This window comes from Ranitomeya variabilis, chromosome 2 (assembly GCF_051348905.1).
Source record: "Ranitomeya variabilis isolate aRanVar5 chromosome 2, aRanVar5.hap1, whole genome shotgun sequence".
NCBI classification, from domain to species: Eukaryota; Metazoa; Chordata; class Amphibia; order Anura; family Dendrobatidae; genus Ranitomeya; species Ranitomeya variabilis.
The window spans coordinates 213,810,942-213,834,307 of NC_135233.1; the positions used below are offsets into that span (position 1 = coordinate 213,810,942).

General features: G+C 46.4%; 1 protein-coding gene across 2 annotated transcripts in view; it reads left to right on the forward strand.

The window, feature by feature from the left end:
- WDR38 (WD repeat domain 38) overlaps nucleotides 1–23,366 on the forward strand; it is a 104,008-nt gene that overhangs the window by 41,554 nt on the left and 39,088 nt on the right. For both annotated transcript variants that reach the window (XM_077283583.1, XM_077283581.1), the window contains exons 2-4: nucleotides 11,686–11,806; nucleotides 21,255–21,371; nucleotides 23,245–23,342. In XM_077283583.1, coding sequence (XP_077139698.1) covers nucleotides 11,686–11,806; nucleotides 21,255–21,371; nucleotides 23,245–23,342 — 336 coding nt within the window. The remainder of the gene's footprint in view (nucleotides 1–11,685; nucleotides 11,807–21,254; nucleotides 21,372–23,244; nucleotides 23,343–23,366) is intronic.

Genomic DNA, 23,366 nt, shown 5'->3' on the forward strand with positions numbered 1-23,366 from the left:
GAAGTACAATATGTCTCGAGAAAACAATGTCAGAATCAATGGGATCCGTTGAAGCAGAGTTATAACCTCATAAAGGGACAGTGGTCAGAATTGTAAAAATTGGCCCGGTCATTAACGTGCAAACCACCCTCGGGGCTTAAGGGGTTAATCGACGAGGAGGCGCACTAGATAAAACACTGTATACAAAATGGTTATCTATATATATATATAAACGCCAGATGGGACTTCCGGCTGCTGTCCCCGAATCCCTTAAGGCATTGCGGCAGTGTCACTTGCGCAGGCGCAGTTCGTGGTCGCAAGTGACATACACGTCTCTGCTATTCCCACGCAGGCGCAGTAATAGACGTGTCATTACTACGCATGCGCGGGAATAGCAGTGACGTGTATGTCACTTGCGCAGGCGCAGTTCGTGGCTGCGAGGCCATAAACTGCGCCTGCGCAAGTGACTTTCACGTTGCCGCTATTCCCGCGCATGTGCAGTAACAGCCACAACTGCGCGCTCTACCCGCGCATGTGCGGCAACAACACTGCTGTTACTGCGCCTGCGTGGGATACACAGATGTTAAAGGCAATCTGTCACCACTTTTTTGGCATATCATGAAAAAATATCATTCAATTCAGTGCCAACTCTGCATTATACCAGTACTTTTGATACCCCTTGACTCCCACCTTTGATCAATAAATACCGTTTATATTCCTCCCGCGGTGTACGTAAATCAGCTCGGTCCGGTCTGATGGGTGGGACTTATTGTCCGTCTCCACCACCCTCCTCAACTTGCTCTACGTATTCTTTTCTGTGAATAACACAGATCGCGTATAGTTTTGGCGCGTACGCATTCAAATGGCCTCTCGCACGTGCACAGTATGCTTTGCCCAACTGTGGGCAAAACATACAATCATTATTACACATGCGCCGGCATACACCATGGCTTCCTATGGCCCGTAAGTATACAAGTATACTTCCGGGCCATAGAACACAATGGCGTATGCCGGCGCATGCGCAATACTGTTTTTCGGCTTTGCCCACAGTTGGGCAAAGCATACTGCGCACGCGCGAGAGGCCATTTGAATGCGCCTGCTCCGAAACTATATGTGAATGCACAAGTTCCCATGAAAAGAATGCTACAAGATGAGACCAAACACAGCTTTGCTACTTGGCTCCTACTAGCCTTTCTACATAACCCCCCACCCTGGCATGCTAGAATGGATTGAGACCCTGGAAGTCTTTCAGCCTGTTCCAAAGATCTTGAAAATGTAACCGGTGTGTGGCTACGATGTACGATAAGTCCATATTCTCCTTATGAAATTCTAGCTGTCTGAACAAATCAGTTACACCACATGGACTCCGCAGGAGGTCTTCTTGTAGGAGTTTGGATACTAGCTAAGCTGGTGGGGCCGGGGGTGTGAATTTCTTCTTTGAAACTGAGAAGGCTTGGCCACCTTTTGAGCCAGGTGTCCTGTTACAGCTATACATGTTGAAGGAGGACTGTAGTATGATATGATACAGTTGATGAGCATGACTTAAGCCCCCATATTCTTAACAGCCTTAACAGATTCCCAATACTATAAATCCCAATGGTGCTGCACCAACAACACTGCTGCCATGGACAATTTGCCTGGACTGGAAATGTAGCTTGCTGTAAGTCAATGGGAGCGTGTTCTTGCTGTACAGGATCTCATACCACAGGTAAATGCGCTATCCCAGATTCCTGCAGTTTCACCACCTGTTCGTCAACATCTGCAGCTTAATTCTGACCTGTAACATTCTGCCTTGGAGACATCCCCACTTCTTCCCACTCTTGTATGTTTTGATGAAGACATTAAGGCCCGATGGGAATTTATGAACCAATGCACTGTGTATTTTGAGTTATATTTCTTATCCATAATGGCATTCGTTTTTTCTTTGTCTGAAGCGCTTTAGCATGGGCTGCACCATTGTGGGATCGGGACGAGCCCGTGATGCATTCCCTACCATCTTTGCTGTCTGCCTTCCATAAAAAGTTTGATTAACAGGGTCATGTCCACTGCACCTCTGATTCCATACTGTGGCTCAGACAAGGGACTAGCTCTGTAGGATATTATGCCATCCAATTCCCGCACCCTGCCTGCTGAATTGACCTGGAACAATGATGCTCTTCTAGCTGTTTTCTATGCCAACTTATCCAGTCAGATCAAAAATAAACTCGCTGGTAGAGATTTGCCATCCTTCCTCGATGACTTCATTTCTCTTGCTGTCCGAGTGGACTTGCATTTTAAAGAGCAGTTTAAGGAAAAAATGACTTGAATTCCATGTGTCACATTTCGAAATGTCTCTCTTCCCAAAAAAATCTCTGAAAACGGTAGAAGCCGGACCCATGGATATTGGCCAGAACAGATTATCTCCAGCTATAAGATCTGATCGCCTTACTGGTGGACTCTGTTTGTATTGTGGTGAACGGAATCATATTTCAAACTAAGGGCCAAATGGGGAGAACTTCAGACCCTTGGCGAGGAGGGCGGTATCGCACTGGGGGATACTCAGTTCTCCCCTAAAGATAAATTACTCGTATCTATGTTCGTTTCCTACAGTTCCTCAGTGTTCACGGGACAAATGCTTATTGATTCCAGACTAGCAAATAATTTTATGGATGCCCCTCTGCCCAAAAGACTGATAATTTTTGCAGATGCCCCTTCAGCTAACCTCCATGAATATCTCAACAATGCCAGGGGGTCATGTCCAATTTCTGGATAGTGAAGGTAACAGATTACTGCACTACACATTGAGGACATTTCTTTTTTAGTTTTGTAAAAGGGGGCAGATGGCATTGCATGCCTCTGAAGACCCCTGTTGTTTAGTGTGTGAAAAATGTACTGTATTACATGTTTTTATTCTCATTAAGGCTGCAATTCCTGTTGTAAGCTGTGCTGCCTTTAGAAGTTTGTCCTTCTCTCCCTGTCTCTCTCTCTGATGTAGCTCTGATGTCAGTAACTACACCCTCCTTCCTCTTTCTTATTCCTCATTCACCATCTATGAGCCATCATAGAAGCTCATGTGTATGTAGTCCTGTTTTTTGAAAAGTCTTTTTTTTACCTGCTGTATGTATGCATATTTTCAAGAACTCAGATGGAAAATAAACTTTCTTCTGGAATCTTCATATGTGCCTCCTACAGTCGAGTTAAAACTATCTGAGGGCATCACTTCATGTGAGTGCAATTTAAAAGAGACAGCCTAGAAACGGTGTCTCACAGTGCCCTATGCTTGCACCTTAAGGTACCTTCACACTGAGCAACTTTCCAACGATAACGATAGCGATCCGTGACGTTGCAGCGCCCTGGATAGCGATCCGTGACGTTGCAGCGCCCTGGATAGCGATCTCGTTGTGTTTGACATGCAGCAGCGATCAGGATCCCGCTGTGATATCGCTGGTCGGAGCTAGAAGTCCAGAACTTTATTTTGTCGCTGATCACCCGCTGTCACCCGCTGGATCGGTGTGTGTGACACCGATCCAGCGATGTGTTCACTTGTAACCAGGGTAAACATCGGGTTACTAAGCGCAGGGCCGCGCTTAGTAACCCGATATTTACCCTGGTTACCATTGTAAAAGTAAAAAAAAAAAAACACTACATACTCACATTCTGATGTCTGTCACGTCCCCCGGCGTCCACAAGGTTAAAACTGCTTTCGGCAGGAGCGCTTGCTAATGCTGCGCTGCTGCCGAGAGCTTCCTGCACTGACTGTCAGCGCCGGCCGTAAAGCAGAGCACAGCGGTAACGTCACCGCTGTATTGCCGGCGCTGACACTTTCAGTGCAGGGAAGCTCTCGGCAGCAGCGCAGCATTAGCAAGCGCTCCTGCCGAAAGCAGTTTTAACCCTGTGGACGCCAGCGGGGGACGTGACAGACATCAGAATGTGAGTATGTAGTGTTTGTTTTTTTTAACTTTTACAATGGTAACCAGGGTAAATATCGGGTTACTAAGCGCGGCCCTGTACTTAGTAACCCAATGTTTACCCTGGTTACCGGGGACTTCGGCATCGTTGAAGACAGTTTCAACGATGCCGAAGTCGTTCCCCTGATCGTTGGTCACTGGAGAGAGCTGTCTGTGTGACAGCTCCCCAGCGACTACACAACGACTTACTAACGATCACAGCCAGGTCGAATCGCTGGTCGTGATCGTTGGTAAATCGTTTAATGTGAAGGTACCTTTAGTCATGGAGTCAGAGTAGGCTGTGTGCTAAAGACAGTCAGTAGCGCAAAGAAGTAGCAAGTCTTAAAACAAACAAGCAACAAGGACGGCAGAATCATTTCTCAGAAAGGCAAGTTGGGGAACCAAATAGAAGAGTCTCAGAGTGCAAATGAAGCATTAGCCAGACCTGAAGGTCGGCAGTGAAGGAATATGGAGTCAGCCAGGCTGGAGCACGTCAGTAAGGTGGTAGCTAAAGAAAGCTCCCTTACACTGTTCACATAGCGTGTGGAGCGCCCCCACGTAAGGGCAATGGGGTACTCGGAACCGGGTCTCTCTCTCTCGGTTTGGGGGGGATGTCACGGTGGCCCGACCCGGTCCATGGCCCTTCTGAGGGGCGTCCAATTAAAAGTGAAGTAGTTTGTACGGTGTTCGTGACGCCACCTGTGGTTTTCAGTCAGGGTGTCCGACGCTGCTAGGGTCCGCTGGGGTGATGGAATGGCAGCTAGATGGTGTACCTCCCCACAGGTGAAGTATGTCCCCAGGGCTTCCCAGATGTATAGGTGGTGATGGTGGATGTTGTAAGGCGCAATGAATAACGCGGACACAAAGGTTGCAGTCTCTTTACCTTTTACTGAAGACTTCAGCATCCACAGTCCAGAGCACAGATCACAGGGCAGGCTGAGTCCGGCCGGACCGAAGGCACATCCAGAGTTCCCTTATCCAGGTGGAAATCAGTAGCCTTCCTACTAGCGCCTGTGTGTTGTAGTACCTCCCTGCTGAGCACCACGGGATAGTCCTCACAACTTTCGTGGATGTTTCTGATGTTCTCTCTCTCTGTCCCCCAGATGATATGGATAGGACAACCCGTATGACGGGGTAGGCCGGAGCTTATTTATAGGGACCCTAGAGACGCCCCTCTCCCACAATTTGCCTCCGTGTCTTCATAGGTATTAAGGTCGGGCAGCCAACTTGGAATCAACTGTCCTGCCGGTCTCTGAAGTAATGCGTAGAGCCTATTACTCTCTCGGTGTTCCGGCCACCGGCTACGCGCCTCAGAAGGAGGCTGCCGATCTTGGGGCAGAACTCCTCCCGGTATTATCTCCTTGTGCTGTGACTTCGTTTCTCACTCTCCACAATATACTTCGCTTCGTGTCCCTTCTTAGGATGCTGCCGCAATGGGTGCAGGCGCAGCTCCGTAACGTTCTATCTCGTGCTTGGTCTCTGTCAGGATCCCACCCCTGACAGGGACCCTCTGCAGCTCAGATGTTCCTCTTTTCCCCGTCTGCCTGACAGGTCCTCTCTGGGTCAAACCTAGGCAGCTTCTCCCTAATTCCTATCCAACCCACCAGTTTTACCCGTGTGTGAGGAGTGGCCTAGTAGATAGTACCTTTGCTCCCCCTGGTGGACTGGAGTGTGAAGTGTAGTGTGTGACTTGTGATAGCTGGAAAGATGAACTCCTTTAGTACCATCAGACGTAATATCACTCCCCCTGATGGAAGAGCGACATTACTGCAACGACCAGGACTCTGGGGCGCTGCAAGTGCAGTTAGGGTGCAGTGGTCACAGCAAACACAATGACCCATGTGGCCCTGTACCGCAAAGATGGAGATAGCCAGTGTAGCCTGATGTATGCCAGCAATGTTCACAAGTTATATGCTGCTGTCTGTAACCGCCACGTATGTGATTCTTTCCTGCGAAACAGAAGAAAATGTATTCAAGAACTGTACTTGCTACTATTTGTATATAATTCCAACACTTGGTAAAGAAGAGTTTATTTTTCTAAAACTGTGTGGCTTATTCTCCAAGAATGTGAAGGGTCCCCAGCTCTACCGTGACATGTCAGAGTCCACCTTGAGAGTAACATTAAAGATAAAGCACTTTAGTGCTCACACCAGGGGACCCATCTGTTTGATGTTTAGGGCTTTTGAAGTAAACCTCAGCCAGGGAAGTTCCTTAGAGTTTTGCTCCTTTTGGATGCAACAATGTTTTTAGGACTTCTATGGCTATGGCTACATGCTCCGGTAATTGACAGGTCGTCCAACCAGATTGCCCAGTGAGGATCATCTTGTTTTCATAACTGCTTCAAAGCTCTCCCTCAACCACCTTCTCAGAAACTCTGCTTTGCATCTGCAGCGCCCCAGAGTCCTGGTCGTTGCAGTACTGTGGCTCCGCCACTAGGGGGAGCTATGGTGCGTCTGATGGCACTGAAGGAGTTCATCGGATCAGGTATCACAGACACCAATACATTTCACAGTCGGGCCTCCGGGGGGAGCTAAGGGTTCTATTCACTAGGCCACTCCCCACCATAGTGGGTAAACTGGGGGTCAGGCAGGAAGTTAGATCAGAAAGCTGACTGGGTTGGAACCAGGCAACACCTTGTGGCAGAGGGTGTTGTGGGGGAAGAGACAGTAGGGTCTCTGTCAGGGGTGGGATCCTGACAGAGGCTTGGCAACTTGAACGAACGTAACGGGACCGCGCCTGCTCCGGGTAGCGGCGGTGCCCAAGGAAGGATTTGAAGCGAGATAGATTGTGCTGAGTGAGAAACGAGATCACGCAAAAAGGAGAAATACCAGTAGGAGTCGTGCTGTAAGACCGAAGCAACATCCTATTGAGGCGCACTACCGGTGGCCGGAACGCCGAGGGAGTATTATAACATTCAGCTTCAAGCAATACTCCAAACAGCGGCAGGACAGTCAGTCTAAGGCGTGCTGTCTAACTTTAATCACCTATGCAGTCTTGGGGGGCAACTTGTGGAGAGGGGCGACTCTAGGGTCCCGGAAGAGCTCCGAGCCTACCCGTCAAACGGGTGCCGTCCCAACCAGAACACCAGGGAGTGACGGAGGATTAGCAGAACATCATCTAATCGAGTTGTGAGGGAACTTAAGAAACAGACACAACAGTTGTGGGGACTTTCGGTAAGCACAGCAGGGAAGGACCGCAACACATAGCGCTAGAAGGAAGGCACAGATTTCCACCTGCTAAGAGAACTCTGGAGGTGCCATTGGACCGGCCGGACTTGCGCAGCCTGGTTATCCGGATTCCGGACTGAGGACCCAGAGACCTTCAGTAAAGAGGTAAAGAGACTGCAACCTGGTGTCCTCGTTATTTACTGCACCGCACCACCACAGCATCACCACTAACATCATCTATCCACATCTCTTCACTGTGCGCCCCTCGGCAGGGTCACGGACTGGGCCTAGCCACCGTGACAACCCCAGAGCAGAGACTCAGAGGCCCGGTACCGGGTACCCCTCGGCCATGCGGCAGTGGGGGCGCTACACATCTGTTGCCTATAATTTTGTTGGCTCCTATCAGGACTCTGCAGAAGTCTTCTTCTAGCATGGGGGCAATGAGAGCCACAGGGAAGACGTAACAAAACCTGAATGTGTCCTTACTTCTGCCTTTTCATTTTCCAACTCTCCATCTGCAGGTAATTCTCTGGCCCTCAACAGGTCCTCTTCTACAGTCAAAACAGTCCTTGCTTCTCCTCATGATTCAATCACGGAGTATGAAATTAACCATGTTTTGGACTGTGAAATGACTCGTGGAACAGAGGATTGATGCTGGGTGCCTAAGAAAGCCATCAATGTTCTTATCCTGCTCAAGAGATGTCATGCCAAACATTCTCTTTCTGCTGTCACAGACTCATCTGTCAGCGTCCCTAAGACAGGGCGTACTGTTACACACCTGTACCGGGTATCACGGTCCATGCTTCCTTCACATGGGACCGCTGCCCTCTGTTGTGGTCCACATTGGGTTTTGCAAGTGGATCAATGACATCATCTCACTACACCTATTTAAAGCTCATTGACACACACACACCTGGGTCTAGGGATGGAGTTTCTAAGACTCCTAGTCTTATGTTAGGCATGCCCCATAATTTGTGCTATTTTTATGTTTTGTGTTCGTGCTTGCATTCATTCCTGCTGGGTTCCACTACAACCGCCCTGCTGATCCTGAAAGTCCTGGTGATCCTTTAAAGTCTTCACAGCCCATGTACCTTTCTGCTGGGGTCTGTTTGCCCAGCCAGAACTAGGCCTAGAGAATCCACCTTACATGGTGAGCCCCAACAAAAGACGTTGCTGGACTTGCCTTTGAAAGGACTACATGCGCATATAAGTAGTTTAGGGTGTGAAAATCCTGCTGACAGATTCCTTTAAAAATGAGAAGAACCAGTGGCCTCCATCAAGCTAAATCCAAACCTATCCATCACATTGAGGAATGTTCTACAAAAACTAACACAATGGTTTTCTGAAACTACACAGAATATAGAAGTCACCGCTATTCAAGTCCATATTTCATTTGCTAATATCTGGCAATGAACGTCAGCACATATGGATTTGTGCATTACCTGGAAATGTGTCACTGTCACCTGCTCATTAGACCGAGCTTGAGGCCTATTACGTAAGCTATAAACTGTTTTTAAGAGTTTGGAATACTGCCAAGTTGTGACATAATCTTCATAATAGGAAGTGTGTACACCCATGTCAGACGATATTCATGGAGAGTTCACCCTGGGGGTTATTTTGTCATCATTAGACAAAGTGAAGCTCCTGAAGTCATCAGCCAGCCAAAAAATTGCATGCTTGACCATTATGGTGCAAATTACCTTCATGGTACATGCGTAAGCAAACAGCAAACCAAATTAACTGATCGAATATTTCCATCTAAAAGGTATTTGCAATCAGCATCCATGTACAAAGCAAATAAGGAAAAACCTTCAGTGGAATTTTAATGTTTGGACCTGGGAAAGCCAAGCTTAGGAGTTTTGTGTTCCCTATTCATTCTTTTGTCGAGGGAAGAAAGTGCTACTCCCTATGGGTAATAATACAATTTAGAAAATTGCCATGAAAATTGTGCAAGTGGAATTGTGTTTTTAATTTCTTACTAAAAGCTTTCCTGCAGCAACTTTCTAGCAATGAGCAGTCATGACACTTGGAATAGTGGAAAGCTCTACTACAAGTTACTCTGAGTAACTTCAACTGCATTTGACATAAATGTCATAGAAATCTCCTGCCTAACATAAAGTTCAGACCTATTCTATAATATTCCTTACAGTCACATTTTTTCATTAAAATTTTTTTGCAGTGATGAACTGTAAAGAATATCACAATATGCTCGAGTCTTATGGATCGTAGCAGGGGCGTAACTACAGTAGGTTCAGGGGTAGCAACTGCATCGAGGGTCTGGAGCCTAGGGGGCCCAAAAATTCCCTTTGGTCCATAAAAAAATACCATCTATACAGTATATATAATTGTCTAAGGTCCACTTCTGTCTGTTTGTCTGTCACAGAAATCCCGTGTCGCTGATGGGTCGCGGCCGGCTGGGCGTGACCAATTAGCGACAGGCACAGTCCGGCCGCGAATTGGCCCCTCCCTACTCCCCTCCAGTGCCCTCTCCATACTCCCCTTCAGTCAGCACCCACATAGCATTTTAGCAGTCCGTTAAACGGACTGCGTTACACCGCGGCATAACGCGGTGTAACGCAGTCTGTTAACGCTGCCATTAACCCTGTAAGTGTGACCAACTTTTTCCTATTGATGCTTCCTATGCAGCATCAATAGTAAAAACATATAATGTTAAAAATAATAATTAAAAAAATCATTATATTCTCACCTTCCGGTGTCCGCAGCAGCCTTTCCCACTCCTCACGACGCACCGGTCCCAAGAATGCATTGCGGCAATGACACTAGATGACATAGCGGTCTCGCGAGACCGCTACACCATCACGGGTTATTGCCTCACTGGGAACGGAGAGTCGCGAGGAGCATCGCTAAAGGCCTGGGCTGGATCCGGGGCCTGCCGGAAGGTGAGTATATAACTATTTTTAATTTTAGTTCTTTTTTTAACAGGCATATGGTGCCCACATTGCTATATACTACGTGGGCTGTGTTATATACTACGTGGGCTGTGTTATATACTACGTGGGCTGTGTTATATACTATGTGGGCTGTGTTATATACTGCGTGGGCTGTGCTATATACTATGTGGGCTGTGCTATATACTACGTGGCTGTGCAATAGACTACTTGGCTGTGCTATATACTACATAGCTGCGCTATATACTATGTGGCTGTGCTATATATTACGTGGCTGTGGAACTATGTACTTAACAAAAAGTGTGAAACAACTGAAATTATGTCTTATATTCTAGGTTCTTCAAAGTAGCCACCTTTTGCTTTGATGACTGCTTTGCACACACTTGGCATTCTCTTGATGAGCTTCAAGAGGTAGAATATAAGACATAATTTCAGTTGTTTCACACTTTTTTGTTAAATATATAATTCCACATGTGTTAATTAATAGTTTTGATGCCTTCAGTGTGAATGTACATTTTCATAGTCATGAAAATACAGAAAAATCTTTAAATGAGAAGATGTGTCCAAACTTTTGGTCTGTACTGTACATATTCTAGAATACCCGATGTGTTAGAATCGGGCCACCATCTAGTTACTATTAATAATTGGGGACTCCGTTGGAGCTCTTGCTTTGTTGCCCACAAGTAAGGCCATTGATTTCTAGGGCAACTTTAGGACCAGAGCCTCAACCACCACCACGAGCCTGCATAAAGTAATTCTGCACCCTTTAGCCTCCATAGAGTAAAAATGCTCTCTTTCTGCCTTCATAGAGTAGTAGTGCCCCCTTTTTGTCTCCACAAATAGCAAGGTTTTGCTATGTCTCCCTACAGCCCGTGATATCATCTGGTCGCCTGATGTCCTCTGCATACTTCCAACATCTCACAGGCCAAAGGCTTAAAGCTGCCTATGGCTTACCAGAGTAAGTGGCAGGGCAAGAAGCAAATCGCTTTCTGCTCTCCCCTTATTTTCAAATTTTCAATTATTTAGGTGCCCTGTTGACTTAGATTCAGTTGAAAGCTCTGTCACTCCGAGGATCCAGGTGAGCACCCTAACTTCTCCGAGCCCAGCTGTGGTTGCAGATTGTGCAACTGTATCCAGAGGAAAAGCCGCTGCAGTTGATGATGGGGTAGATAAGGGTTGGCCATTATAAATTGATACCACATCTTTTTATTTTCAGGGCAAATAAGCTGCTGAAAGAGCCTTTCTGTAAGTGAAAAGACATGAGCATTCATGTTTATGGGCAAGAGATAGTTTTCTGTCGAGCACTATCACATGTGTATGGCCAGTTTAGGTTACGGCATTGACAAATTGTCTTGTTTAGTTTCAGAAAACTCTTTTTCCCTGAAGGTCCCCATGCGTATTAGACTAATTTCGGACAAACCCACCAAAATTGGCAGGCAACACCAACAGTCTGATGTGTATGGAGGCCTACCAACTCTACCACCACAGATTATGTTGGGGAAAAATAAGAATCTAATTTTGACGTGTCCTTTTTGTTCACTCTCAGATAAGCTACCACCAGAAGAGTTTAGTAGAGGTTCTCTCGTAGAGAAAAAAAGGAGCGCTCAATACTTAATTTTATATGTATTTAGCAAATAGATGAAGATGGATGGCGGTAATTTATTGTTTAAAGAGCTGACTCTTTATTCAGTGTGCCTTTTACAGGTGAATTGCTGCGCTATTTCTCCAGACTTTCAGCTTGTCCTCACATGCTCTGATGACAGTCGAATCCATGTTTGGGAGGCCAGGAGCGGGTTATTGAAGCGTAAAGTAACAGGACACACAGGTAGGTGCTTTACAGGTAGCAGGCTCATGCATATAGATAAAAAGGTATTATAGTTTACTCAATAGGGTGCAAATTATACAACCCCAATTCCAAAAAAGTTGTATGCAATGATTTAGAAATCTCTTATAGCAATATTAACTTCACAACAGAACAAGGAACGCAGATCAGACGGACAAAGTTAGACATTTTTCTATTTGCTTTGAAAAAAAATAAGTAATTCAGAAATGAAAGAAGCACTCCTCCTCTCATCAACATTTTAATCCTCTTAATATATTAAAATAGCAGCTGATTGGAATACATACTAAAACTTAGCTTTTAATGTAGTTACTAAAAATACAAAAAAGTGCAAAAAAGTGCTAGTGCCAAAGAATGCAAATAAACAAACAAACGACAGACAACATAGAACGATTGTACACACCATATAGGCAATAAAGACCGTTATTGAAACTGTTGTAGTATAATTTCACTACCCCTATGTATTATGACAGCCCAGGTACAGCGGTTACTATACAGCCAGTAGGGTACCCGTATATATTACCACTGGAACCTTATATACCTTAAAAGGGGTACTCAGCATTGCCTCTTACTATCATATGGCAAATATCCCGCACTTCAATAACAAGAGATGCGTAATAACGTATGTCTTGCTCTACCAAAACAAATGTGCCTATAATCCTATTTTTGGGGTATTCAGATACACAACAGTCAAAATTTCCATTATTAATAATATAGAATGGCTGTACAATCTAACGGCAAGCTCAAGTTTGAATAGAGGATACAGGTCTTTCTATCATAATAATTAGCCCATATATCCACCAGAATACATATATGCCCCCCCCATCCAGGGGATAAACTTAATGGCACATGTTCAAACAGTGGTTCTATTGGGTTTTCCTTTTTATGAAAAAACAATTTATACTCATCCACAGGACCAGGTATACATGTGGTTCCTTTTTCAGAGTGCCCAGGATCTCATCTCATCAATGGCGGTGAACCATGTTATCCTGCCATATGATCCTTTCCTATAACTGATGTCTCCCAACGCGTTTCATCTTTCAAATCATCAAGGGAGTAACGACATTCGTTCTCTCAAGTGCGAGCATTGCTAACAACATCATTCATTTTACTTGCCTTATATAGACCTTATGCATCACTGCAAATCGCGTGGTTCCGGATGCCGGAGAGCTCACTTCCGGCTCCTGATAGACCCGCACTGTATCATGTGCAACTCACGTCACATCCAGGTATTGGTCCGCAAGCGGTGAGTGCTGGAAAGCTCACTTCACTTCCGATTGTTGACACGCAAGCAGTTCTTTTTCTTTCCCCCTTCTTTCTCCCTTGTTACTACCTCCTTATCCTTTCCGGTGTCACCTTAGCAGCAGCCCGTCCCAGTCTATTTGAACTAGCGGTGGCGATGCCATGTACACGCGCGCGCCTGGAGCTTACACTCTGGGCGACTCTCGGCGTCTCTATGCGGAGGTGGTTGCGATGCCCACGCATGACGCCGATGCTACCAAGAGTCGTGCGTAACCACGGCAACGCTCGCGTCACTTCCGGTAAGCGTCACCGCTACTTCTGGTAGGACGATATTTGAATCCGGCATTGTATTCATTCGATACGCCGCCTGACGAATGAGCTTGTCTCCGAAACGCGCGTCGGGCAGACGTGCAGACCGAGGATTCGCCCGTGTGCCAGCGCCAGCCTTAAAAAGTAATATGTACGGTGGTAGTTACCACTCTTTGGCCTGGTGGATGTGAGGGATGTTTTGTAATTTCTCCATTGGGGACTATATACATGCCATAGCCATATGGTCATCTAACAGGGTGGGGACACCATTGAACATGTGGGTTAGATCCCGCTCCCTATAGCAGATATTTTAGCATGGGATATTGCAATATAATATGTTTTGATGGTGTCCTCACAGACACTTTGTTCATAGTGGTTGTACCACAACTAATTGATGATCCCCATTTTATTCTTTGTTCTATGGGTAGTACCCCTGTATATACTAAATTGATAACAGCAGTATCATGATATATATATTTTTTTGTATACATGTTTCCCTCTTTTGTATTGACAATATATAAATAGATCTAAATGTGATCTTTTCCTTGGTCTGCACATCAAGGCTTTGCACGGTTGCACTTTGTTTGCTGTATGCACATGCTTCCCATTTTGTTCCATTTTGTCCTGTATTATTTTTAAAACTTTGTCTTTTTTTGGAATAATAAACTTTTTGTGTACTATTTATGACTTTTAGGTCGTGTCTTTGTGGTTTCCACACTCCTGTTGTACCACTTGCCCTGTAGCGGTGTCAAGTGGGGTAATAGGGTGGGGGTTGATGTCACCTTTGTATTGTCGGGTGACATCATGCCTAGGGGTTAGTAATGGAGAGGTATTAAATAAATGTGTAATGCAGGGTGTTTTGTTTTATTTCAAATAAAATAATTTATTCTTGCTGTGTGTTTATTTCCATAGGGTTAGTAATGTGGTCCACCATAATTTTACCAGTAAAGGCTAAGCAAACAGTTGTGAGCTCTTATTAATAGCCTGGGAACCTTTTGGGATATTGTCCCTTTTCCCAGATTATTAACATCAGCCCCCTGACATGGGATTTCACTCTGCTGGTTATGAAAATTACCCACGCCTTTTTTTAATTTAATTCTTTATTTCAGACAGAAGGTACACAGCTGCTGCTGAATACAACTCCCATCATTGTCGCCTGGTCGCGCTGATCTCATGGAGACCAAGTGACAATGATGAGAGTTGCCTTCAGCAGCCAGCCGGTGCCTGGGAACAGTGCGAACTGTACGGCTTCTTCCCAGGCACCGGTACATGTCACGCTGATAACACTGATAACATACGAATGTTATCCATGTGTCATCAGTGTGCACGTGAAGCGATGGCCGGGGGACTACCACGGAGCAGGAAGACTACTGTACACAAGATGAGATTCAAACAACAAAGGGTAGATTTATTATAAGGCAAGGAATGAAGTTGCTGAAGAAGATGCAAACAGGGGTATGCAATTGCAAAAGATAATTTACAACAGTTATATTCTTTAGTCCGTAAAATAGCACGGTGCTCCAACTGTTACAGACTCAATATACTGTAACACAGTCTTCAGTTATCATGTAGGAACAGGGGCGTAACTACCGCGGTCGCAGGGGTCGCAATTGCAACGGGGCCCCAGTGCTTAGGGGCCCCTAAGAACTCTGAGCTACAAAATGGGCCGCCGGCCCTTTAAATAAATCTTCTTTACAGGCCCTGGTGCGCGTGCACTCTCTCAGTGCATGCGCGATCACGGGTGGGACTGCACTTGTCCCGCAGCAGAGCCCCTCCACCGCAGAGAGCCGCACACCACTACTATCACTATGGCTGCAGCTGCTCTGTGCGCACAGGACCTGTAATGAGGTCACAGGAGGGGAGGAGTCGGAGTCACATGATTAAGGGCTTCCGTGTAGTGCAGGACAGTAGTGCAGTGCTGGTTGTCATCGTGCTGGAGGAGGGTAAGCTTTTGTGTGAGGTCAGGAGGGGTTTGTGTGGATGTAGCAGAGCAGTGTGTGTATAAGGTGTACAGAGCGGAGCCGGGTGTGTACGAGGTGTACGGAGCGGAGCCGGGTGTGTACGAGGTGTACGGAGCGGAGCCGGGTGTGTACGAGGTGTACGGAGCGGAGCCGGGTGTGTACGAGGTGTACGGAGCGGAGCCGGGTGTGTACGAGGTGTACAAGGCGGAGCCGGGTGTGTACGAGGTGTACAAGGCGGAGCCGGGTGTGTACGAGGTGTACAAGGCGGAGCCGGGTGTGTACGAGGTGTACAAGGCGGAGCCGGGTGTGTACGAGGTGTACGGAGCGGAGCCGGGTGTGTACGAGGTGTACGGAGCGGAGCCGGGTGTGTACGAGGTGTACGGAGCGGAGCCGCATGTGCAATGTGTACTGAGCTCATCCGCGTGTGTAGGAGTAACTATGTGTGGCCATTATACTGTAGGCAATATCATGTGTGGCCATTGTACAGTATAGAGCACTATGTGTGGCCATTGTACAGTGTGGACAGGGGCGTAACTACCGCGGTTGCAGCGGTCGCCATTGCGACCGGGCCCGGCAGGTCAGGGGGCCGGCAGGTCAGAGCAGGGCCGGACTGGCCATCGGGCACTTCTGGCAAATGCCAGAAGAGCCGGTGCCAGTCATGGGCCGCTCGATCCGCCTCCCCCCGCCGCCGACTCACCCCCCCTGCCGTCGCATTCAACTATACCGGCGTCTATGACGCCGGTACAGTTGAATGCAATGACGGAGGAGAGAGCGTCTACAGACGCTCCCTCTCCCATCATTCCCCGCTCTGCCTCTGACACTGCGGGTGCGCGATGACGTCATATCATCGCGCACCTGTTGTGTCCCGGGCAGACTGCAGCCCAGCCGAGCCTGAGACCGGAGCAGGAAGCAACGCTGGCAAGAGGAAAGGTAAGGAGAGTGTTTTTTTTGTTTTTTTTACTGGACTGTGGAGGCATTCTCGGGGGGGCGAGAGATGCGGGCCGTGCTGTATATACCACTGTGCGGGCTGTGCTGTATATACCACTGTGCGGGCTGTGCTGGATAGACCACTGTGCGGGCTGTGCTGGATAGACCACTGTGCGGGCTGTGCTGGATAGACCACTGTGCGGGCTGTGCTGGATAGACCACTGTGCGGGCTGTGGTGGATAGACCACTGTGCGGGCTGTGGTGGATAGACCACTGTGCGGGCTGTGGTGGATAGACCACTGTGCAGGCTGTGGTGGATAGACCACTGTGCGGGCTGTGGTGGATAGACCACTGTGCGGGCTGTGGTGGATAGACCACTGTGCGGGCTGTGGTGGATAGACCACTGTGCGGGCTGTGGTGGATAGACCACTGTGCGGGCTGTGCTGGATAGACCACTGTGCGGGCTGTGCTGGATAGACCACTGTGCGGGCTGTGCTGGCACCCAACACCATGTTGCAGTGCAGGAGATTCCTCCTGCACGGCAACAGTCCGAGGCGTATCTAGGGGAAGGGGGCAGCCGGGGCACGTGAGAGACAGGAAGCAGCTCCAGTCATCACGATGAGACAGCTTCTCAGTCTGTATTTTTCCCCCCTCATACATCTCATGTACGTCTGAATGAGATCGTATTTAAGAGAAAGCCAAAATAACCCCGGGACAGAAGGCGAGAGCAGGGGGGAGGTGCGGGACAGAGCCACTTTAGTCAGGAGAAGCTGAGGAGCTGCAGCCGGTTTACAGCCACCCCTGTACCAGAGAGGAGATTGTGAGTTGTGTATATGAGCTGGTATCTCGTGTGTGTGTGTGTGAGTGATATCTGTAGTATGTGTGTGATATTTGTAGTATGTGTGTGATATCTGTAGTATGTGTGTGTGTGATATCTGTAGTATGTGTGTGTGTGATATCTGTAGTATGTCTGTGTGTGTGATATCTGTAGTGTGTGTGTAATATGATGTGTGTGTGTGTGATATCTGTAGTGTGTGTGTGTGATATCTGTAGTATGTCTGTGTGTGTGATATCTGTAGTGTGTGTGTAATATGATGTGTGTGTGTGTGTGATCTGTAGTGTGTGTGTGATAACTGATGTGTGTGTGATATCTGTAGTATGATGTGTGTGTGTGTGATATCTGTAGTGTGTGTGTGATATCTGTAGTATGTGTGTGTGTGAGGCAGCGGCGTAACTACCACGGTCGCAGCTGTAAGCGGCTCTGGCAGGTCAGGGGGCCGTGTGTCCCCTTGAGCCTGTCTCCCTTATGCTTGTGTCCCCATGTGCCAGTCTCCCTTGCCCATTAGTCCCTGTGTGTCCCCATGTGCCTGTCTCCTTTGTCCCCTTGTGCTTGTGTCAGTCTCCTTTGCCCACTAATCCCTGTGTCAGTCTCCCTTTCCCACTTGTCCCTGTGTGTCCCCTTGTGCTTGTATCCCTTGTCCCGTTGTGTCAGTCTCTTCCCCACTAGTCCCTGTGTGTCCCCTTGTGCCTGTCTCCCTTGTCCCCTTGTGCTTGTCCCTTGTCCCCGTGTGTCCCCTTGTGTCAGTCTCCATTGCCCACTAGTCCCCTTGTATCAGTCTCCTTTGCCCACTAGTCCCTGTGTCCCCGTGTGCCAGTCTCCCTTGTCCACTAGTCCCCGTGTGCCCTTTGTGTCAGTCTCCCTTGCCCACTTGTCCCCGTGTGCCCCTTGTGTCAGTCTCCATTGTCCCCTTGTGTCCGTCTCCCTTGCCCACTAGTCCCCTTGTAACCTTCTCCCCTGCCTCCTAGCCCCCATGTGTCCCCTTGTGCCTGTCTTCCTTGCCCCCTTGTGCCCTCTCCCCTGCCCCCTGATCACCATTTGCTCGTGTCTTTCTCACTGCCCCTGTATGGAGGGGCTGCATTATACTATGAGGGGGGCTGCATTGTATTCTATGGGGGTTACAATGAATTTTATGGCGGGGGGGGGGGGGGGGGCCATTTGGAAGTTCGCACCGGGGCCCATAACTTTGTAGTTACGCCACTGTGTAGGAATATATCCTCAAACTACATAGAATCTACACCTCCCCCAATAAAATAATTAGGGAAAAAGAGGGTCCATTCAAAAAATAAAATAGTAAGTATTTATTTCAAATATTAAAACAGATTTAAAAATTCAAGCAGGACTAACATACAGTGACACATACAAATCAGAAAAAATATATTACATATAATTAATCCAAGTGGACATTAGCTCATAGATTTGATGAAATACATCACTCAAAATACAGTGACACATACCAATCAGAAAAAATAATATATTATATATAATTAATCCAAGTGGACATTAGCTCATAGGTTTGATGAAATATATCACTCAAAAGTCCTTTTTTATGTGTGTCCAGGTACCACCCATAATTACTATATCAAATGCATGTGCAAAAACAATGATAGGGCTTTCTTGTGCCTGACACTGCATAAAGCCAGAGAGATTTTGCCCTCATGGAACCGAACAAAAAGTGAAAAATATAGTACTTGTGGATACTCACATGAAGTGCCTGGGAGCTAATGAGGTAAAGATTTAGGTGCCACCACCCCGACGACGCCATTTCGCCAGATGCTTCTTCAAAAAGGGAGTGAATATATATCAATATACTGTATATACTGTATGTCACAGAAGTAAATGCAAACAATAAACAAAGAATGATGCTACTCTACGTATAACCTTCCTGGCCTTTACTAAGCAGGCCTCACGGCTGCCGTGTTCTGACTATTGAAGCCTACACTAGGCCCTGACATGTGCACAAAACAGGAACAAACTCACGGTGATGTTGGGGACTAAGATCCAGTCCCGGGGGCCCCCAACAGTCTAGTACGGTGGTGCGCACGGCTTTCTGTTAGCTCCGTGAAACGTGGTCTTCTCCTTGATTCTGGGTCCTGGAGGTGCTCCTGGAAACTGTAAATCCCTTTCTCGGTATCTTCGTGGCTCCTCGAACTAACACAGGACAGCCAATCTCGTTGCACCCGGAAAAGTCTGTCAAATCTCACAAGTCCACTCCGTTACAGGCTGGGGGTCCTCTCTTGCAGCTATATCAGGACACAGTTCTCCTCTCTTGCAGCTATCACCACAAAGTTCTCTCTACAGCAGCCTCAGCTCACACACACTGTTTAGGCTCCACCCCTGCCATCTGCACAGTCCAGTTCATTCACACAGTCTATTGCAGGGGAGAAGCAGAACATTCCATCCTGCTAGACAAGGGGGTGCAGTCTCTTAAATTAACAGAGTGTTCCTTACTGTCCATAACAGCACCACCCTCCTACACACGTGTGCTGCACAAATTTTGTCCATGCTACTCACATTTCTGCAGGTTTTTCACATGGACACATGGTCAGTGTGAAAAACCTGACATGTGCACACTACCATTGAGTACAATTGGTGTGCATGTGTCCGTATTTGCTGCCTTTAAAAAATGAATCACATACAGATACAAAAAATAGACGTGTGAAGGAAGCCTAAGGGGTAGGGGGCTACAAAAGGAAACTAAATGGGGGTCAGAGCAGGACAATTGCCCTGCAAACAAATGTGGATAGGGAAATGACTTAAAATAACACAAAATTTAAAAAAAATTAACATGTCACCTGACATGGTGTCATCCTTTTATAGCTTTTCACCTGGGGACCATGTACTTCCTTCTAAAGGTACCTTCACACGAAGCGACGCTGCAGCGATAGCGACAACGATGTCGATCGCTGCAGCGTCGCTGTTTGATCGCTGGAGAGCTGTCACACAGACCGCTCTCCAGTGACCAACGATGCCGAGGCCCCCGGGTAACCAGGGTAAACATCGGGTTGCTAAGCGCAGGGCCGCGCTTAGTAACCCGATGTTTACCCTGGTTACCAGCGTAAAAGTAAAAAAAACAAACAGTACATGCTCACCTGCGCGTCCCCCAGCGTCTGCTTCCTGACACTGACTGAGCTCCGGCCCTAACAGCACAGCGGTGACGTCACCGCTGTGCTTTCACTTTCACTTTAGGGCCGGCGCTCAGTAAGTGTCAGGAAGCAGACGGCAGGGGACGCGCAGGTGAGCATGTACTGTTTGTTTTTTTTACTTTTACGCTGGTAACCAGGGTAAACATCGGGTTACTAAGCGCGGCCCTGCGCTTGGTAACCCGATGTTTACCCTGGTTACCAGTGTAAAACATCGCTGGTATCGTTGCTTTTGCTTTCAAACACAACGATACACGGCGATCGGACGACCAAATAAAGTTCTGGACTTTATTCAGCGACCAGCGACATCACAGCAGGATCCTGATCGCTGCTGCGTGTCAAACGAAACGATATCGCTAGCGAGGACGCTGCAACGTCACGGATCGCTAGCGATGTCGTTTCGTGTGAAGTTACCTTAACACAATTCTTTCTCTTTTTTTTACTTTCACTGTCAGCAGATGGCGGTGTTCTCTTACAGTTACTCGGTATCTCTGGTCCAAATCTCTACAGAATAACAAACAATTTTTATGGTATTTATCGAATTTAGATTGGGGGTGTTACAGGATTCCTTGGGGGTGTATCTTTAGGCTGCTCTCCATAATTACCCTGTGAGCCACACCCCCTTGTAAAGACCATTAAAAAGTAGCACTATATGAAAAGGCCGACATCTCTAGAACCAAATGGCGGATTTAAAAAATGAAAAAATGGAATACTCAGGGGAGTAGCGGGAATAAAATAGGAACAAAAAACGGACACTTTTGCCCTGGTGACAGGTCTTCCTTAAATGATAATTCTCTTCTTCTTAGATGGGTATATTTGTAAAAACTAACAACTTTGCAAACAACTACAGTATGTATCACACGATGCTGTACAAGCTGATTGCCAGAGAGGCCTGATTTTGAGCAGTGGACGTCATAACCAGATAATTCAAAGGTTATTTGGTTAATTTTTGTGTTAACTACTTTTTCATTTAACTAAATCTAATCTTCCTTACCCCCTGTGTGTCTTTGTAGGTCCAGTGAAGTCATGCTGCTTTTCCCCTGATGGCTCCTTGTTTGCAAGCTCATCACATGATTGTACAGTGCGGATATGGAGGTTGGATACTGTGGACTGTCTTCATGTGCTAACTGGTATGTTAGTCCACCGTAATATAAGGTGTAAGATGAGAGTCTCATGATTCCAAATTCGTAACAAGTGGACAAAAAAGTTTAATAGGAGATGTAAATATCAGAAAATAAAATTGAATTATGTTTTATGTCAATTTACCTAGGTTAGGCTCTGTTCTCATTACTTTTTTTTTTTTGATGATGTTCCTATGAGCATTGAACCTAAACCCTCAATATATGAGGCATATACCATACAGGTGCATAGGCTCAGATTAAGAACCTTATAGATTCAACTAAGATTTTAAAAATAGATGAAAAGAACATAAGAGAATGCCACTAGTGACCAGGACATATGCCAAAAGACCATACAAAACTTGAGGTAGCATAGCCGTGTTCCTGAAAATTTCAGACATTTCATACAGTAAGGACTTGAACCCAGCAGCTCTTGTGCAGCAGCTCTTCCCTCTGACAGTTCCTTGCTATCCCTGATGCTAGAACCTGTGTTGTTCCTGGTAGTCTCCAGCTTGAGTTCTTGATTTGCTCAACCCTGTGATCTCCTGATTGAACACCCTACTTAAACCTGGCACTGCACATTCTTCCTTGTGAGATTATTGAGCTCCCAGCCTTTAGTCTAGCTTCTTTCCACCTGCTGCTTATCATCAAGATTCTACTGCTGCTCCTTGTACCGACCTATGGCTATTTCCTGACTACTATACTGGCTTATCCTCCCAACTATACTGCTGCTCTGTGTACCAACCTCTGGCTATTTCCTGACGAAGCTACCTCCCGATGCTGCCCCTAGAGGTTGCAATATCACTACTCCAACTCAGGTCAGTCTATAACACATACCGTCATCCATGCAAAATTGGTGACTCTAAGACTACATTCTCATGGGGAAAATCCGCAACAGATTTTCTGCAGCAGATGTGCACATGAAAAATCTTCAGCATATTACAGCAGCAGCGTTGTGAATGTGATTTTACTTAGGGATCTTTCAAAAGAGAAAGTTTTGGTCCACGTGCTATCTGTGCACGTGACCGGCCACGCATAGGCTAACTGTAGCCAATGTGTTAGTGCATGCAATAGAAGGCAGCTCCTGCACCTGTCCGCAATAAGGACAAGCACACTCAGCTGAGTAGAAATTGACCAGCACTGTGGATTATAAAATGCAGCATTTTCATTTTCTGTGCATGGCATTGCAAGTTCTACCTTTTCTGATGCAATAATGCAGCAAAACTGTGCCTTCACCAATGCGGATTTCCACAATTTGCATTGAACAATAAAAACAGCACATTGAAAAATACCCTGAGAGTACATCTGTATTTCGGTCCAACTGCTGTCCATGAAAAAAAACTGAAAAAACTGTTTTTTAAGTTGGCTGCTCAGATGACCATTTTTTTACACATGGAACTAATGTCTGCGCAAAAAAAAAATTGCAGCATGTACTCGTCTTCTGTATTTCCGATCAGACTGGACAATTCAAGTTTTATGGGCTAGCAAAAAAAAATTGTATCCCGTATGGATCATCCGTATTGCATCTGATTTTTATGAATACAACTGCAATTTTTAATTTCTGCAGTATGCACTAATTTCTTCTGTAAATCAGATTATACTCATCCACTGAAGTCTACGGGTGCGCAGAAAAAGTCAGATGCCATAAACAGGTTCAGTACAGCATCCGATTTTTATGGATACATTGCAATTTTGTAACATAGGAAACTGTAAATGGTCGTGTAAATTATTAATAGCTGCTGCAGAAAAGAACAGATTCTATACGGATAACAAGTGAGTAAAAACTAATTTCAGTTTTCGGGATGAAAACATTGTTATCAGCCGCCATTGTTTTCTATCATTTCTGATTCCAATATTTTTTTTTAATCAGCTGTTTTTATTTCAGATCATTCCAAAAGTGTAGAAACTGTTAGTTTCAGCCAAGATGGCACACGTTTACTGTCTGCTGGATGGGATCGTCTTGTCATCTTGTGGGAAGTGCAGGTATGATTCCTAAATTTATAATCT